Consider the following 20,992-nt stretch of genomic DNA (forward strand, 5'->3'; position numbering starts at 1 on the left):
GCATGTTGGACGGGTTGGGCGCACCTTCACTGGACTCCAGGTATGAGCCTCCAAATATCCTGCCTTTACACTAAAAAACACAGAGTACGGTACTGCTTCACCTGCGGAGACACCCCAGCACAGCATCGAGACCCAATGGGCAAGAATAGGCAAGCGCCCAGACCCTCTGCTGCGACTCACACCACAGACCAATGCATCCAAGATGGTGTGGTGGCATTTTTGTGCCACGCGGGCACAGCAAAACAGTGACCATCAGGAGACAAAAACCAAGAAGCTTGCATGCCTCGCCCTTTCCTTCCCTGCAACTCCGAGGTATGTCTCCCCATCCAGAAGTTGCGCCTGGCAACAGAGAAACCACCTCACCCCCTGCTGCCTCAGGACAGTTCTCTCCCTTAGTAGAACCAACGCTGGCAGAAATACTGCATATATTAGATTATCACTAATAATCACTTCATGCTAATAACCAAAGTTTATGAGATACGCACTGACTTTTCTATACTAAAACATGATCTGCAAAAAATAAGGGAGAGAACAGGAGAGGCAGAAAGGAGGATCTTGAAGATCTGACTTTCCCCATACCAGGCCATATAGACTCAGTATCTAAGCAATGAAATATGCTGGAGGCTAAAGCAAGGGATTTAGAGAACCGCCTCAGATGGAATAACATACATATACTCGGAATGCCTGAAAGGGTGAAAGGCAACACCGCAGAAACATTTGTGGAAAAATGGCTTCAATACAAGTTTGGGGAGCAAACTGTCTCTGCTGCCTTCGCAGTTGAGAGAACCCATAGCATACAGGCCCGTCCCCCACCTCCCGGTGCACCACCCAGGCCACTGATTGCCAGACTCTTAAATTATAAAGACAGACATGCTGCCCTGACTGCCGCTCGAAAAGCTGGAGGGCTGCAACACGAAAATCACACAATTTCAGTATACCCAGATCAGAAAACAAAGAGCACAAGTCACTTAGGCTAAACTTACTGCGACAACAACAAATTTTCTACGTGATGCTATTCCCATCCAGGCTGAGTTGTTGACACCGGGAAGACCCAATTTTTTGAATCTCTGGAGGCAGCGATTACATGGATTGAGGGTTGGCCTAGAGGCCCCCCACCTTACCAATAGACACACCAGGGACCTGAATGCCTCTCCGGACTGATCTTTATAGACTCTGGGGACAGAACATGAAACACATCCTGGTACCACCGGTAATTTTTCCAGCTGGGTCTCCATGTATGGCCTGATTATCTGTGGCGTGCCCACAACCCAAGCACCAAACAATACACCTGTTACTGTCCTGGCAATAACTGCCTGTCTAGGATTGACTAAGCCTTTGGAACATCTGATTTAGCTAAGCTTGTTACTGACAATAATATTCTTACCAGAGGGGTATCAGACCATTCCCCCATCACAATTACTTTTATGGCATCCACAGACCCTAGTTATAGAATATGGAGATTAAGTCCCTACTGGGTTAATCATCCAGATTTGACAGAACTCATTCGCAGTACTATAACCTCCTACTATGACACCAATCAGGACTCCTCCACCCCAGAAATAGTATGGAATGCCCTGAAGGCCTACATAAGAGGGGGATATATAAGCAACATGGAGGCTCTAACCACCTCACTAGATTCTGAGATATCATCACTTACTCAAAGGGTTCAAGAGCTGGAAGCTGCCTATGTTAATGCACCCTCAGAATCAAAAAGGCAGTACTGGCTCAATGCCCAAAATTCTCTCACCCTTGCCCAAGTAGAAGTAACAAAAAAACATATCCACTACCAACAGGTTAATATATTTGAACAACAAGATAAGAATGGCAAGTTACAAGAGACAGGCTTGCACATTTGTGGTAAAAAAGCCCTCGGGAAATTACAGCTGACTTGGGAGAGGTCAATGGGGCCTTTAGGCAGATTTATACAGTACAAAAATACAGATGGGGGAACAGGAAAAAGATATATACCTACATAATACAGATATCACTACATTTAAGGCACAGGACTCCCAGTGACTGTGGGCTGATATAACTGCTTAAAGTGGACCTGTCACCCAGACATAAAAAGCGGTATAATAAAAGTTATTTTCAAATTAAACATGAAACCCAAATTCATTTTTATACTAACACATCCATACCCATTATAAAGGCATTTAAAAATACCAGCTGTCAATCATATATTGCTTGCCCCGCCTCTATGCCTTAGGCATAGAGGCGGGGCAGACAATAGCTTTAGCTTTCCATTCAGCACTTCCTAGATGTCACTGCACATCTCCCTTCCCCCCTCCCTCCTCCCCATCTAATTGTGTAGCCAGTGCAAGGGCATGGGCATCTGGTCCCCCATACTGGCACATACAAAAGATTTTGGCGTGATACAAAGTTTGCCTTCATAACAGTGTCCACAAAATGGCAGCTGCCTGCTTGCTTTGATTGAGTAATTCCAAGACGGAAGGAAACAAGATTTATATTATTTATATACTGTAAGTAACGTTTATTTTGCTTAACTAACAATACAGAAAATAATTTGGAGTTATGTCATGGGGTGACAGGTCCCCTTTAAAGCGGACCTGTCACCCTAAGAAATAAGTCCAATAAGTCTATATTGTTAGTTGAGCAAAATAAACTTTACTTACTCTATATAAATAATATAAATCTTGTTTCCTTCCGTATTGGAATTACTCAATCAAAGCAAGCAGGCAGGCACCATTTTGTGGACACTGTTATTAAGGCAAGCTTTGTATCATGCCAAAATCTTGTTTATGTGACTGACTGGGGGACCTGATCCCCAGGCCCATGCACTGGCTACACAGTTAGATGAGGAGGAGGGAGGGGAGAAGTGAGATGTGCAGTGACATCTAGGAAGTGCTGAACGGAAAGCTAAAGTTATTGTCTGCCCCGCCTCTATGCCTAAGGCATAGAGGTGGGGCAAGCAATATATGATTGACAGCTGTGATTTTGAAATGCCTTTATAATGGGTTTGGATGTGTTAATATAAAAATGAATTTGGGAATCATGTTTAATTTGAACAGGACTTTTATTATACAGATTTTCATGTCTGGGTGACAGGTCCACTTTAAGAGGTCAAAGATGCTATATCCTCATTCCCTGCGGGCAAGACTTCAGGCTTAGATGGGATACCTATGGAGTAGTACAGAATTTATAAAGAACAAGTTGCCCCTCATCTAGCCAAATTATTTGCTGCAGCTCTGGCGGGTAATCCATTCCCACAATCTATGCACACAACACTAAGGGCTCTGGCACACAGGGAGACAAATCTCCCTTGTCACGGGCGACTAATCTCCCCGAACTACCATCCCACCGGCGAAAATTTAAGTTGCCGGCGGGATGGCACACGCTGCGCAGGCGATTTCGGCAAATCGGCAAAAAGCGCCTGCGCAGCGTGTGCCATCCCACCAGCGACTTACATTTTCGCCGGTGGGATGGTAGTTCCGGGAGATTAGTCACCCGTGACAAGGGAGATTTGTCGCGGGCGACTAATCTCCCCGTGTGCCAGAGCCCTAATTGTCCACCCACTGAAACCTGGGAAAGACCGAACACAATGTGCATCATATAGACCTATCTCTCTAATCAACTGTGATGCCAAAATCTTGGCCAAAATTTAAGCTTCCTGCTTAGCCCCTATATTGCACAAAGTAGTCAGGGTCAAGGCAATATATGCAAACCCACTAGCTAGAGTTAGAACTAGTTTCAAGATTTCTCAGCCCCTTTCTATCAAGGTAAAGTGCTCAGAGCTGCATTAACTAATATCAACACTCACACAGCCTATTCCAGCCTCAAGGTAAATCCATATTATTCGCTTTAGACCCTAGGCCCCCCAGTGCTCTCACACAAACTCAAGGCTTAACCTGGTGACTCCTTCAAATATCTGGGGATCTGGATTCATAGGGAACTTAAGAAATTTGTGGACCTGAAACTTACCCCAGCTTTCAAACTTTCCAAAATTAGGGCATGGGCATCTCTACCCTTGTCCCTCTATGGTAAAATAAACTTTTTCAAAATGGTCCTACTCCCAAAACTGACATACATCTTTAGGCAGTCTCCCCTAATGATTAACAAAAGTGTATTTAGAAACCTCCGGAGTCTGGAAATAACACTATTCTGGAATAACTCCCAACCAAGAATCTCTCTACCCTCCAACTCCCAGTGAGACAAGGCAGACTGGCTGCACCAAACTTATTTTTGTACTTTTTGGCAGCCCAGTTGGTAGCTGCGTGGGGCTGGGTCTCCCCCTCTCCACAAAACGCCTCCACAATTGAGGAGCTCGGGAACCTACTCTATAGAGGCACAAAATATACGAAGCAGGCCACACTACTTATGTCCCCTCTCTGGTACAACCCAAGGTTAAAGCACTTCAGCACTCTCCCAGGCCCACAGGCCTAGGCTAATTGTGGCATCAAGAGTGTAATCTTATGCAGTTTCAAGACCTTAAAGAAAAATATTTACTGCCCTACAGAATGTTAATTAGATATCCACAATTGAGACATGCAGCTAGATCCCAATTCCGGTCCCAAATAGTAGACACTACGCCCAGGAGACTAGAAGAATATGCCCACACACCAGAACTCCAAAAGCCCTTATCACTATTCTACTACTACCTAGTCTCTGCCGGGACATCTCCAGCTGTCGAAGCAAAGTGGCAGAAGCATATACCCACATTCAATGCCGAAATATGGGAAGATGTCCTAGACTCTAGTTTTGAAGGCATGGTATGTAAAAGAAATAAACTGCTCCAGTTAAAATATTTACATAGAATTTACCTCACCCCACAAAGGTTGCATGTAATAAACCCAGGCTCCACAAGCTTGCCTGAAAACCCAGGCTCCACAAGCTTGCCTGAAATGCTGTGCCCGGGAGGCAGATCAAGTTCAACCCTTCAAGTAAACCCAGCACACACAAACTTATACTGACCTATCTATACACTCACATACATGAACTATATATACCAACCTCAATACTAACTGTAGATTTTAGTATTCCAATAGCCTTGGATACTATGCTTGTTCAAGAAGTCATCTAAGCCCTTCTTAAAGACATTAACAGAATCTGCCATTACAACATTACTTTTGTACATTGTACAAAAGTTATGTTGTCCATTGTATTTTTTTGCAAAGAACAGATTCTGGGAAATCCAGAATAGGCACAACTGTCTGTCTACTCCAAACTATCAAGTTGCAATGCTTTCCTAAAGTTTTTTATCAAAATTTGTGAATTTTTTAAAAAATCGCTTCAAAGTCTATAGTATCTTATCTCCTACAGGTCATAAAGTAACCAAATAAAACACCCTAAATATGAATGCCAGGGGTCCACTGAATAGTTTGATTCCCAATATGTATAGGCTTACCTAAGTATGTGGCATGTAGGGGCCCCAATGTGAACATACCACCATATGATCTATCGTTTCTGTCAGTCCAGCAACTCCAAAATTAACACATTTACATCATTATTTGTGGGATAAAGCTAGTAAAAAGTACGCTCACCCCAGAAAGGCATAGTAAGTTGGGTTGAAAAAAGACATACGTCATCAAGTTCAACCATAATGCCTATATAAGTACACATTCCCCCGAATATAAAATGGGTACCCGTGTCTTTCTACTCCAAAGTATCAAGCCACAAAGCTTTTCTAAAGTTAGCAATTTTGATGACATTTCCAAAAATCCCCTCAAAGCTTCCCCTTTGCAGCATCTTATCTGCCACATAGCATTAGGTATCAAGATAAATTTGAACACCAGGGGTCCACTGAACAGTTTGATACCAAATAAATATAGGTTTACCTAAATATGTTGCATGTAGGGGCCCCAATTGGAACATACACCATATGATCTATCATTTCAGCTCCTGCAAAATCAACACATTTACATCCTTTATGTGGGATAATGCTACAAAAAAGTACGCTCACCCCAGAAAGCCATATATTACTGGAAAGTACACATTCCCCCGAATCTATAATGGGTACACATTTGTTTTTACTCCAAAGTATCAAGCCGTAAATCTTTCCTAAGTTTGCAAATTTTTATGACATTTCAGAAAATCGCATAAGAATGTTCCAATTTGCCGCATTTATCTCTCACAATGGGTCTGATTCACTAAAGGGTGATAACGCTTTTCGCATGGTTTTTTGCGTTAAAAAGCATACGATAACTATTGATTCTTCAAAGTCATTTTGCATGCGATAATCCGCATATCACATGCGTTAAATAGCACATTACCGCAATGCGTTATTTTTAACACATTGCCGGTAATTATCGAATGAAACGAATACTTACGCATGATTCACAAAAGCACATGAAGTGTTAAACGCCCCAAATATCGCGATAAGCTGTGCGAATATTAACACCTACTTGGGGGAGGCTGTACTTAAAGAACATTGCGTCTCGTGAGCGTTTGGCAACACAACATGGACACTGATTTTTCTTGCCTTGTGAAGAAGAGGATCAAGTATGTGATCGTCTTAGAGTGATGCACCCTACAGTTTTTTTAGTGATGCCCTGTATAAGGCCTTATCTGCAGCCACTAGCACGCAGAAGCCATGCTGTTCCTGGCACTGTCAACCTTCTGTGCTGGGGTTGTGAAAATCCACTTCTGATGCCTGGACAAGTTGGGTGGAAGCCTGATGTACAGCCCCAGTGTCACAAACTGTAGTAGCCTTTGCTGTACTGCACTATATTGCCAATCGTCATGGATTGCCTGGGTTTGTGGCTGATGACCTAGATGACCCAATTCATCCCATATATTGTGTACAAAGTGCAGATGACAATGGAGTAAGGGGAGAAATCCTAAACAATTACTTTGCGTGTAAGTACCTACAATCTTTACTACAATAAAAAACAAACACAAAACAACATCTCAATCAATACTCCTGTGAAAATAGTTGCTCACTTATTTTATTGAGCTCAGCAGTAGTGAGTGGCAATATGCCACATTTCTGCATTCACAGTAACTAGGATTCACTAAGCACTTAAGGCTCATGTGAGTCCCCCCCCCCACAACAAATAGTAAAAACAGAAATGTTTAATTACATAGAACTAGAATCATATAGGACTAATGTTTGCATGGGTCTTGCATTATCATCAACAATAAACCTCTTTTCCATTTCAGGAGATTGTTGTGGTTCTCTGTGGAGCTGTCTTGCTGACTTTAAAATCCACTGACCTTTTTGATGTTGTTGGAAAAAAATAATATATTTTTGCCAATCTTCTCAATGATGATCATCATGACATGAAACATACAACTTCATGGACAGTAATGTAGTTCTGGTATTTTTGGACATGAAATTTCATGTAAAGAAACCCTTTTTACAAGGACCACCTCCAGTTCGACTTTAAAAAAATATACAAATGCTTTTATTGTGTTGGCTACAATAAGCAATCCCATCACAACATAGTGACTTTTTGCTACTCATTGTTGCCTCATTGAATCCCTTTCTTCCCATTGTAATCAATAGAATACTAAGGCATGCTCTGGCACTAACCCTACAAAACTACTGCAACTTGCTACTAACTGGCTACTAACTGGCCTCACTAAAGCTGGCCATACACGCACCGATAATATCGTACAAAACCTCGTTTCGTACGATATTCGGTGCGTGTATGGCAAGTCGGCGAGACGATCGATATCGTAGGAGGCTGCTGATATCTGTCACCTCGCGGATCGGGTGGGTTAAAAGATTTTGATCGGGCGCCATAGAAGGCGCCTGAGCAAAATCTGCCTTCGGGGCTGAATCGGCAGAAGGAGGTAGAAATCCTATTGTTTCTACTTCCATATCTATATATTTCAGCCCTGAACGTTAGTGGCGGATTAGAATGATCTTTTGTGCGACCGATGGTCGCACGAAATATCGAAAATCGCCACGTGTGTGGCCACCTTAACTCCCATCCCTCTCCCTTATATTCTGTATAACTGTACTGTGACGTTCCTCACTTTCCACTTCACTTGCTTCCTCTGGATGATAATGTAGCCACCAGGCCTTTCCTCCTCGTTGGCCAAATGTGAAGGTGCACATATGTTTTTTTTGTTTTTGTGTTGAGTTTCTGTTGTGTCTTTACTAACATCTAAACTGTCACTGCTGTCATTAACATGAATAGGTATTTACATTTTCAATTAACATTTACTAACCCTTACATGTTTGGTGGTTTGGGCTAAATCTGATCTAGAAGTTGTTTTGTTCCTTTCTGTTTTCAGTTTCGTGACCTCTGTTTTTTTTACTGTGTTGTTTGGTTTTTGGCATCTGTGAGCACTCATGCCTCCTTCATGTTATTCACTTGTTTATAACCACCGCTACTATGTACAATATTGCTGTTTATTTGGTCGCTCCACAGGCACTAATTGCGCATCTGCACCTTCTGAGCTCTCCATCTCAAGCATCACAGCAGAACTGCACAAAATGGCGGAAGTCATGTGGTACGCGATGCGTAACATTTACTTGCGGAATATCGCGCGGTAATATATTGCACACGGCGGAAAATACCGCTTGAAAATGTGTTACCGACAGATAAATAACGTCAATAAAATTGTTTCTTAATTATGACGCGTGTGCTTTTAGTGAATTGAGCGTTAAGTCGCAAAAAATAAGAAGCAATAAAATTTTTAACACATTCTATAAATAGCGCTTGTTTTATCGCCCTTTAGTGAATCAGCCAATTTCTTGATAAAGATCAGCTAAAGGCAAATCACCCCAAATAGGAACACCTAAGGTCTACTGAACAGTTTTTTTTTTGTTTTTTTATAAATTTTTATTTTCCATTTTAACTTTTACAACAACATGAGGGAACAGTCCCTTTAAGACAGACGAAGAGAGAGAAAGTCAAAGGGGGGTAGGGAAAGGAGAGGAAAGGGATGGAAAAAGGTGAGGGGGGGTGAGCTGGGGGGGAATGCAAGTTGGAGGGTTATGTGCACACTATTCTTTTATTAGCACGATATCCTTTTATTAATTGCTCAGATTCCTTTAAGGTAGTGTGTTTGCCATAAGCCATGGTCCCCATATGGCCTCAAATTTGTCTGGACATCCGCGAGCTTGGTATATCAGTTTCTGCTTTGGTAGGGAGTCATTTATAAGTTTTTTCCAAAAGTTCAGTGAGGGTGGTCTTGTAGCTTTCCAGTGCAGTAGTAGTGCCTTTTTGGCATAATATAGCAGTTGCAGATAGCATAACTTAGCTGGGGGTCGCAGCTGTAGTGTTTCCATTATACCCAGCAGACACAAACTGGGTGACAGCATATTGGGGAGTGCTAACGCCGACTCAACATAGCCAAGCACCTCCCGCCAGAATCCTTTTACTACTGGGCATTCCCAAAAGACATGGTAAAAGGACCCCACCTCATAAAGACATTTTGGGCACTGGTCGGAGGCCCCAGGGTATATTCTGGCCACTCTTTGCGGGGTAAGATACACTCTGTTAAGAAATTTAATCTGTATGTACAGTGGCTTGCAAAAGTATTCGGCCCCCTTGAACTTTTCCACATTTTGTCACATTACAGCCACAAACATGAATCAATTTTATTAGAATTCCACGTGAAAGACCAATACAAAGTGGTGTACACGTGAGAAGTGGAACGAAAATCATACATGATTCCAAACATTTTTTACAAATAAATAACTGCAAAGTGGGGTGTGCATAATTATTCAGCCCCCTGAGTCAATACTTTGTAGAACCACCTTTTGCTGCAATTACAGCTGCCAGTCTTTTAGGGTATATCTCTACCAGCTTTGCACATCTGGAGACTGAAATCCTTGCCCATTCTTCTTTGCAAAACAGCTCCAGCTCAGTCAGATTAGATGGACAGCGTTTGTGAACAGCAGTTTTCAGATCTTGCCACAGATTCTCGATTGGCTTTAGATTTGGACTTTGACTGGGCCATTCTAACACATGGATATGTTTTGTTTAAATCATTCCATTGTTGCCCTGGCTTTATGTTTAGGGTCGTTGTTCTGCTGGAAGGTGAACTTCCGCCCCCAGTCTTTTGCAGACTCCAAGAGGTTTTCTTCCAAGATTGCCCTGTATTTGGCTCCATCCATCTTCCCATCAACTCTGACCAGCTTCCCTGTCCCTGCTGAAGAGAAGCACCCCCAGAGCATGATGCTGCCACCACCATATTTGACAGTGGGGATGGTGTGTTCAGAGTGATGTGCAGTGTTAGTTTTCCGCCACACATAGCGTTTTGCATTTTGGCCAAAAAGTTCCATTTTGGTCTCATCTGACCAGAGCATCTTCTTCCACATGTTTGCTGTGTCCCCCACATGGCTTGTGGCACACTGCAAACGGGACTTCTTATGGTTTTCTGTTAACAATGGCTTTCTTCTTGCCACTCTTCCATAAAGGCCAACTTTGTGCAGTGCACGACTAATAGTTGTCCTATGGACAGATTCCCCCACCTGAGCTGTAGATCTCTGCAGCTCGTTCAGAGTCACCATGGGCCTCTTGGCTGCATTTCTGATCAGCGCTCTCCTTGTTCGGCCTGTGAGTTTAGGTGGACGGCCTTGTCTTGGTAGGTTTACAGTTGTGCCATACTCCTTCCATTTCTGAATGATCGCTTGAACAGTGCTCCGTGGGATGTTCAAGGCTTTGGAAATCTTTTTGTAGCCTAAGCCTGCTTTAAATTTCTCAATAACTTTATCCCTGACCTGTCTGGTGTGTTCTTTGGACTTCATGGTGTTGTTGCTCCCAATATTCTCTTAGACAACCTCTGAGGCCATCACAGAGCAGCTGTATTTGTACTGACATTAGATTACACACAGGTGCACTCTATTTAGTCATTAGCACTCATCAGGCAATGTCTATGGGCAACTGACTGCACTCAGACCAAAGGGGGCTGAATAATTACGCACACCCCACTTTGCAGTTATTTATTTGTAAAAAATGTTTGGAATCATGTATGATTTTCGTTCCACTTCTCACGTGTACACCACTTTGTATTGGTCTTTCACGTGGAATTCCAATAAAATTGATTCATGTTTGTGGCTGTAATGTGACAAAATGTGGAAAAGTTCAAGGGGGCCGAATACTTTTGCAAGCCACTGTATATTGGATTTATGTTACTTAATTCTATCTTTCACCTTCTGTGTGTATAGCAAATGTGCAAGTGGTTGAACCCTTGGGTAATAATGATCATAATGTTATTTCATTTGATGTTTGGTGCAGGAAACAAATTTACACTGGGGCAACAAAGACAATGAATTTTAGGAAGGCAAATTTTAGCTCCTTCAGGGCATAGATTGGGGCATTATGGTTTCTGATAAAAACACAGAGCAGAAATGGTTGTCATTTAAAATGATATTAAATTGTTACTGTTCTCAATTTATTCCATTAATAAGAAAAAGTAGAAGTGTTAAGAAATATAAGTCAAAGGTGACAGTAGCTGCATTTAATGAATATTAACACTATAACAAGTGTTACAAAACAGCAATCCAGAAGGCAAAGATAGAAAATGAGGAGCGCATCGCGGCAGAGGCCAAGACTAACCCCAAAAAGTTTTTTAAGTATATTAATAGTAAAAAGATGCAGGTTGAGGGTGTGGCCCCATTGAGTTATAGTAACAATATGGTTACAGCGGATACAGAAAAGTCAGATGTGCTTAACCAGTTCTTTTCTTCTGTGTATACAGTTTGGTTGCGCCCCCCACTACTACTGCTGTTTCCCGCCTTAAACCCTTCTGCCTGGCTGCCCCTTACATTTGGAATTCCCTCCCTGATGTCCTCCGGAGAGAATCCTCCCTCAGTCTTTTTAAAACTAAACTTAAAGACTACCTTATGGAGCACTCGCCCAGCACCTGATCTGGAAACTGGCACTTATACTGTAATGTCACCCACTGTGACCTATAGCACTTATATTTGCCTATTTGTGTCTGTTAGTTACCCCTCCCATATAGATTGTAAGCTCTACGGGGCAGGGACCTCCTTCATCTTGTGTTTCTGACTCTTATTGCAACTGCACTTTGTATTTATTGTATTTATTGTTGTACTTTGTATTTATCCATTATCTTTAACCCCCCTGTCTGTATTAATGAATTCTACTGTACAGCGCTGCGTACATAAGTAGCGCTTTATAAATAAAGATATACATACATACATACATACAGTAGAGGAGCCAGAGTGCCAAGTCCCACCCAATAGCTGCACTGTTGCCTCAGCTCCAACTACACAGTGGTTGACACAGGATATGGTGCTTAAGGGGTTACACAAGATAAATGTAAACAAGGCACCTGGGCCAGATGGAATACACCCTTAGGTACTGAGAGAGCTAGGGTCAGAATCACAGTGGCCCTTGTTTCTGATATTCTCAGACTCGCTTTCATCAGGTATGGTACCTAGGGATTGGAAGAAGGCGAATGTCATCCTTATATTTAAAAAGGGAGTAAGATCTCAGCCTGGCAATTATACGCCTGTAAGTTTGACATCCGTGGTGGATCACATACAAAATTATGTACTGGAGAATGCCATTATGAGCAGTAATCAGCATGGCTTTATGAAGGACAGGTCATGTCAGACCAATTTAATTGCTTTTTATGATGAGGTAAGTAAGAAGCTAGACAGTGGGGATGCAGTAGATATAATCTATTTGGATTTTGCCAAAGCATTTGATACCGTTCCCCACAAACGACTGCTTTCTAAACTAAGGTCTATTGGTCTTAGTGAAGTCATTTGCACATGGATAGAAAACTGGCTACAGGATCGGGTACAGAGGGTGGTTGTTAATGGTACATTCTCTACTTGGAATAAGGTTCTCAGTGGGGTCCCTCAGGGTTCTGTACTGGGTCCACTTTTGTTTAATTTGTTCATAAATGACTTGGGGGAGGGTATTATAAGTAATGTATTAGTGTTTGCAGATGACACAAAACTCTGCAGACCAGTCAATTCTATCCAGGGTGTGGCATCCTTGCAGCAGGATCTTGAGAACTAAACTCAAAGACTAACTCTTGAAGCTAAGGTTGCCGTGACGTCACGGGGACAGGTCTATGATCAGTGATTGGCCGATTGCCGCGTCACTGTTACTGAGTCCTGGCCCATTTCCCTAAGTTGGGAAACCGGGCAACCGGGAAGGAGATTTTGACCCGAGCTTTCCGGGTCAAAACCGGACAGGTGGCAACCCTACTTTGGAGCCCTCTCATAGCACATTAACTGAGAACTGGCATGTATATTGCAGGGTCATCCAATATAACCTACAACACTTAATACCCTCCTATTTTTGAGTGTAAGTTACCCTCCAATTTAGATTGTAAGCTCTACGGGGCAGGGACCTCCTTCCTCTTGTCTTTGTGTAATCATTAATGCAACTGTACTTTTTATTTAATTGTAATGGTCCCTACTTGTTTATTCATTTATTGTTCTGCTGTACAGCGCTGTGTACATACGTAGTGCTATATAAATTAAAATATACATACATACATACTCATGCTGGACTGTGCAGGTAATATTAAACGCAAGAAAAAAAATTTGTGGGCAAGCATATCCCTAACAGAAGCTGTAACAATGCGTCAAATCAATTGTACAGGCAGCAGAGCACGGACTAATAAAGCTATAGGGGTACCCAGTGTACTTTAATTTACAACTGGTGTTGCCACCTGAAATTTGACCAGTCTAGCTAGTAAATCATCAGCTAGGGCTGGGGAGTTATTACAATCATAGAAGCAATGTACTTGCCAGTAAATTTGTAATACCCTATAATATCTTTCTCCCCGCTGCCCCATTCCCTTTATAAAATCAGACTTGTCTCTGCTTTGCCCATTTTCCCACTTTGCCACAAGTTTTCCATCCCATCAAATCCATCATCCCACCTGCTGAACTAATGCAACTGATCCAACAGTAGGTATTATGAGGGACAAAAGGTGACAATCCTAACTACACTTTTAGAGTATACTGCCTCAAATTCTTAATGCAACTGAAAAGAAAAATTATAGTGCTATATTGAGCAACAACCGGTTTTAAAGCCACTGTTTTGAAGCCACTGTTTTAAAAACCTGAATTAGAAGTACCCTGAATGGTTACCTAATGGAGTTGTTTGTGTACAGTAACTCCTCCGAGCTCCTCTAGTTTTCTAGCACTCAGTTCCCAATAAACCTACTTGGAAAGTCTAGGTGACAGCTAAAACAGCCTTGCCTACTGCTGATCTTTCCTGTGCGATCGGATTCGTCCAACATGGACTCGTAATAGCTGTGACAAATCCAAGGTCCAGGTGTATAATTTTCGGATGAGCTTGTACAAATCCCGCATAAAAATTGCCAGTATAAAACACTGACTGATGCGCTTGTAATTGCTCTGCGCCAGTTGGCATAATACGAAAACTTTTTCTTAAATTTTTATAAACTAATTCATACTTCTAAACGTAACGACAAAGTGGTTCATAGTTGATTGGGAGCGAGGAACTAATCATCTGAATACAGAAAATTGATTAAAAAAAAACCCAAAACGTTCACTATTTATAAGCCAACACCAATAAACCAAATCCCACACCTGTATAAAACACCTGCTCCATTAAACAGTTACAAATTCCACGCTATCCACATTATTTTCCCAGATGTAACGTTATTTTGTTTTATAGCAAAAATCAAAACTAAAAGAATTATATTATTTGGTAAATGCTACATTTTTATTACGTAAACGGAACGCACAAAGTTGATTCTTGTTATCATGTCGTGCGAAATCTCACGATAGTTAGACGGGAAATTACGTCAATTGAGCACTGTATTGCGCCGTAAAGCGAATGTTTTTTCCACGAGTAACGTTGGGTTAGTGCAGCGTGTCTTATAATGCCGCCTAAGAAAGCGCCGGCAGCACCGCAAAGCGGCAAGAAAACTGAACAAAAGAAAAAAGAAAAAATTATTGAGGTAATCGTATATGTATTGTGTTTGTAATAAACGCATACATGTTACGTTTTTTTAGATTTAGTTGCGAGTTAACATGGCCTTCCTCGCCGGAGTCTCTGTAAAAATATTAAATAAAAAAAGACAATTTCCCTTACCCTCCTGACTTAATAATGGTAGGATTTTTGATGCCTGTAGCAATTATACGTTCTTGAAACATTTTATAATATAAGTACATTATAACAAGCAAAGCATTTTTTCCCATGATACAAAAATAACAATAGTCTTTTCAATTTCGAAACCTAAAAGACCTAAGAATACTGTAAAGGCTGGCCAGCACAATAAGGGCTAAGGAGGAAAGGATGGTTTTTGGATTACAGGGAATAGTACAATTCTTAAGAAAAGCTGATTATTGTAATAATAGCATTAAAAAAAAAAACTGTTTATGTGACATTAGTATTGCTATTACTTTTTGTAATTTTTATCCATATTATCACCACTATGTTCGGCTGCTACCCAGTGGCCCCTTCAAATGAAAAGTATATCAAAAATTCAGATTTTTACTTTATTGCACATGTGCACAATCCTGGGCAGCTTTACTTTACATATGTGTGGTCCTGGACTGCTAGAGGGGCCTTGGCAAGCAGGTAAAGATTGTTGAATTGTGCTTTTAGGAGTTTATCCCAACGTACTTCTCCGTTAAAGGGGTGGTAACTTTTAGTATTTTATAGCGATCCTAATTCTAAGCAACTTTTCAATTAGCCTTTGGTTTTTAATTATTTGCCTTAGGCTGATGCAACACGTGGCGTTTTTACGCTGCATATTTTCTCAGCCTAAAAACGCCGAACAAGCCACACAGCCCCTGACTATGGCGTTTTTCAGCCTAGTACTGGTGATGTAGCAAATCCCGTTTCCATGGTGCTAATAGTGCGAAATAGTAAAAAAAGCCGCGTATTTCCGCTAGGTCTGGCAGCTGCCTTTGTGTATACATAGGAATAGGTTGCTGTGCAAATACTTGCGTATTTCGGCAAACGCTTGAAAAATCCGTGGTAAGGCTACAAATTTATTGCTATTGCTACTTTTTAATACTAATCTTTCTATTCAGGCCTTCACCTATTTGGATTCCAGTCAATGCATGACAACCAGATTGTTTAAATTGCAAACTGGAAAGCTGCTAAATAAGTAAATAAATAACCCAAAAACCATCAAGAACGAAGACCAGTTGAAAGTTCTTAATTCAAAGGTGAAAAACCCCTTTAAAATAGCACTAGCCTGACGAAATAGTTAAGCAATAGTAATTGATCACTAAAAAATAGGTACCCCAGTGATTGGTACTTTCCTTGTCTTTTAAAGGGGAAGGAAAGGTAACAACTAAGTAAGCATTATCAGAAAGGTCTATGTAAATACAGCCATAAGCACTCACAGAAACACTGCACTCTATCAAAAGTCCTCTATCAAAAGAAACACAGGGTTTCTTGTCTCCTTTTTTGTAAACATGTTGTTAGGGTATCTGACTTCCTCTCTCAGAAAAATCCTTCATTCCCAGGGCATGAGATTGGTGGGAATATGAGGGATTTTCTCTAGTTAATGGCCATCCCTTTACATTTTCCAAATTAATTTGAGATCCGATGCAGTGGTGGGGAAGAGGTAAGATTTGCCAACAGAAGGATATCATATAAAAAGCTATTTTCTACTCTGCTACCCTCAACCTAAGCCCTTCAGTCTGTGGAGTAGAATGTGTTGTTCATGGTGACACTGACCATTGTTGTGGCCTTGAGGCCATTGTAGAGGAGCTTAGCTTTACAACCATACATTTATATTGTATCTCTATTAGGAGAAAGCACCACAATTAAATTGTTGTATTAAACTTTATTGAAAAACTAGCAATAAGTACACCTGTTGTATTGCACTGTATTCAGTTTACTTTTTTGAATGATCAATAAAAGAAATGTTGGAAATAAAAGAGGAGCTCTGCTTTACACATTTTACAAACATTTTGTCACTGCTTAAGGCAGTCATCGTTTTGCATCTGTACAACCATCATACACATCCATCAAATGCCCTGTTGGCATCAACGTAGCCATCAGCAGTATTTTAGCATCCTAATTGGCAAAGGAAATCACATTGGAATAGTCTTTATGCAGACTATCATCTCAGGAGGTCTGAAAGATGTTATAGCTGAATTGTAAATATTTAGTAATTTGGATATATACCAATAGACGCTAAGATTTTCCTATGTAAAGTGATGATGACATATATTTCACTCCAAAGTTAATTAGTGCTCCTTGCTTAGATTAGGGAGTGAGATTTCATGCAGGAAGCATCTTCAAGAATATAGTCTTGGGTAAGGTGATTCAAATAACTCTTGGCAATGACAAATGGAGCCACTTCTTATCTTTGATGACAAAAATCCCTTTCCCTTGCGGGCAGTAGAAATTGCCATAGGTAAAGCGCAATGCCACCTTATGCATTATTGCATAATTATGCAGGTGAGGTGTTGTGTATACAGTTATTAGCTTCTTTGGTATATTGTTTGTTACCTTGTGGGATCTTTTCTGCACATCATAAATTTGCCTCCTTTGTTTCTGTATTCAATGATTTTATTTTTTGTTATCTTTGTCTTGGGGGTTTGATGTTGCTTATAGGTTTTCCCAGTAACAATAATTTGGGAATTAATTTTGGAGGTTAAAGGAGAAGGAAAGGTAGAAACTAAGTAAACTTTATCAGAAAGGTCTATGTAAATTGAGCCATAAGCACTCACAGAAACGTTGCACTGAGTTCTATTTCAAAAGAAACAGGATTTCTTGTCTGTTTTCCTGTGCCAGAGTCTGGACAGCTCTCTCCCCTCTCCTGCTTTCTCCTCCTTCAAGAATGCTAAGAACTCCCTCCCCCTTAGGAATGTGTGATCTGAGCCAATCAGCAGGAAGTTTTCTCATAGTCTTACTAACTGCCCATGTACACTGGTCTTGGTGCAGGAGCGTGGCATTATGGGATTATTTTCTTTACAGAGCTCAGTGTTTTTTTTTTTCCTATGAGGCTTCTGATCATCTGAACAGGAGAAATATGGGAGAGACTTTAGGGCACTATTGAATGAACTGAAGGTATGTCTGCAGCTTGAGATTAACTCTTTATTAGCCTTTCCTTCTCCTTTAACGAATTGTTCTAAAGTGGATAACCGTAACTAGGCAGCAGCATTCATATGTGTGTGTGTGTATTATACATATGTATGAATATATACTGGGCTTTAGTAAATGTCTTAACAGTGTCATAACAGAGGGTTATTTAGTTTTATTGAAGGGGCGGTATGCCATGATTTTTCACTTATCCTTATATGAGTCTACATGATTATAAAAAAATTGAACACAGCACAGTTTTTAGCATTTTTTTTTAGGTTTCCAAGTGCTCCAAAAAGAATAATTTGAAGGAGATTAGTCACCAGTGGTAGAGGAGATTGAATGACTAAATAGTCTCACAGTTAATTGATGAGTATCAATCACTTTCATTGCAATGGTTGGTATGCTTGATGAAGGGGTATGCCCCAAAACATTGCCCTTAATTAAGCACCTTTAACCAATGGTTTGTTCTTTAACAGCAAGGGGGGCACCTGCCCATGTGGCATACGATTTTTTTTTTGTAATATCTGCACATGAAGATGACCCTCCAGCTGTCCCTGATCTACCTCCAAGCAATAGTGCCGCTGCTGTAACAGCTGCTTTATTACCTTCTCACAATGAGGAACATGTAATTATCCAATAGTACATAGCAGGCAGCAGTCCTGTATCTCATGAACTAACTCCTGCCAAAGTTGCAGCCAGTTCTTATTCTATATCAGCTGGAGAACCACCTACTCACACGGAGACACATGTTTCTTCTATAGTTATTCAATAGCAATCAGAACTTGTCCCTCCAACTTTTGCTGAATAACTGTCTATAGGCAAGAGTGCAGGCAGTTCTCATATATGCTATTGAATAATGTGAGCAGTTGTCCTTTCATCTGTCACAACGCCACAACTGTTTAAATTCAAAGCTGGTCAGTTGATCTGTGACAGCTTGAGTGCATCAGGTGGATGGCCCTCCAGCTGTGATTAAACCACTGTTTACTCAATCTGAGGTTGAATGGCGTTCTTGTTGGCAGCAGGCAGGCTACACCATAGTATACAAGATCTATTGCTGTAATTGAGACACTGAAATACTGTACATTTAGAGGGAGGGGTTATAATGCTAAGAGATAAGGCTGACACAATGTCATTTTTGTGTGAAGAAATGTGCTTGAGTCTGAAACTGTAAAGCTGTCTCTGCATGTGTGGCCTACTTAGATGGAAGTCACTTTTTATAAGTGGCGTTTCAAGAGGGTTTTTTTTTACATTTGGATTTTTGGGGTTTTATAGTTTTTTTTGTTTTTTTTTTACTACGACTATACTCATTTCCAAATATGTCAGCCTTATCAAAAGATCAGAATAAAAAACCACGAATGGGGGGAAAAATGTGCAGAAAAATATGCAGAAAACACGAGAAAACCGTGACTTTATTTTGTCACATGAAAACTGCAACTTTTTTAATTGTCACACAACAGAATATATGTATGTATGTGTGTGTGTATATATATATATATATATATATGTATATGTATAGGTATATATATATGTATAGGTATATATAGATAGATAGGTATATATATATATCACATACCTATCTAATATATATAGCACCTACTCTAATGGATACGTACATTGTTACAGTTTTTAGTAACATAAAGGTGATACTTGGATACCTGTTACAACTTATATTTTATATGACTGATACTTGTCTTATGATTAGGATACTCTGTGTCTTATATGTCCTTTACATTTCTTATCTATATTCTTTTCTTAAATCCACCTGTGCTGTAGGCAACATACACTCCCATCATGCTAAATATAACACTAACTGATGCAATAACCATGCGTCCCTATTTTTCCATAACGCCCTACAATATGTCACACTAGATTACATTATTGGGAGACCGAAAGTGATACAAAAAACTAGGGTTCCGTGTTTGGTTTATACCTAAAAAAAGGGTTGTGGTGATTAACAGCTCCATATATGTTGCTAAGATAAATGGCAGCCTGTATGAAGCAGAGGGTCTTATCTGTACCGTGTACGCTGCTATGATGAATGGCAGCTTGCACGGTTTGCAGATTTACCCCAAATATCCAAACACCCCAATTCCCTGCAGTGGGATCCATGATCAATTCTTTGCCTAGCCACCTACCTGGTGGTAAGATCGTGGCACACGGAACCCCATTTAACACACTCGCCCCAGTATGTGGTATACATAGCTCCCCCTCCTATTGTAACAAGCGCTATTGCGCTCTGGTTACCATAGTAACCAGTTTACATTAACACAATGAACGGACACCGGACCTCCGGAATAGAATATGTGGCACACTCTCCCCTTCGCAGTATGTACTCCGCTATCCCCGCTGACTACAAATCAAAACAGCAGGGACTAGTAATAAGCGCTATAGCGCTTTGGTTACCATGGTAACCCGTATGTGCCAAACCTCTGGAGGAGACTCCGACGTCCTGGGTACGGCGCCCAGAAGTCAGCGCTCGATAATGGACAGGCATTAAAACATTATGGATCCAGTAGGGGACCTTTAAATAAGCCCTGTTCTTGATATTAAGTGAATCCCTTTATGTGAGCGCACAGGAATTTCCCAAAGCGTCTATACGATGAGCGAGTGGGAGTTGCAGTTCAGCTATGACAGGTGGTAACTTCTATTCTTTCTGTTCTTTTGCTTATTCTCCGCACTGAATCTTAACTATATTTTGTATTTGCCTTGTCTATTTCTTTATGGTTAATTTTAAAAAAAAATTTTTAGTCTCTTGTATTTGGTTTTGCACTAAGTGGGTGGGAAATCACTAATTGCACTGCACATGACGTCACTAGCAGAATTTTGGCGCCATTTTGGGTTTAATAGTAGGTTTGCTGTGATGTTTGTTCACTTTGAGAAAGGCTGTGGATACTGCCGAAACGTTAGTCTGACATAATAAATTTTCTTTATTTTTTCACTAAGACCTGTGAGTGCGGCATCCTTTTCTCTTGTGTTTTTTATACAGGTCCTTTTCAAAAAATTAGCATATTGTGATAAAGTTCATTATTTTCTGTAATGTACTGATAAACATTAGACTTTCATAT

At 40.7% G+C, this 20,992-nt stretch overlaps 1 protein-coding gene across 1 annotated transcript in view; it reads left to right on the top strand.

The window, feature by feature from the left end:
- The first annotated feature begins 14,652 nt into the window (after positions 1-14,652).
- The window catches only part of zc3h15 (zinc finger CCCH-type containing 15), a 68,275-nt gene continuing 61,935 nt past the window's right edge, over positions 14,653-20,992 (top strand). The window contains exon 1 of the mRNA NM_001016105.2: positions 14,653-14,835. Coding sequence (NP_001016105.1) covers positions 14,758-14,835 — 78 coding nt within the window. The 5' untranslated portion in view covers positions 14,653-14,757. The remainder of the gene's footprint in view (positions 14,836-20,992) is intronic.

The sequence above is a fragment of the Xenopus tropicalis genome, chromosome 9 (assembly GCF_000004195.4).
Source record: "Xenopus tropicalis strain Nigerian chromosome 9, UCB_Xtro_10.0, whole genome shotgun sequence".
Taxonomy (NCBI): domain Eukaryota; kingdom Metazoa; phylum Chordata; class Amphibia; order Anura; family Pipidae; genus Xenopus; species Xenopus tropicalis.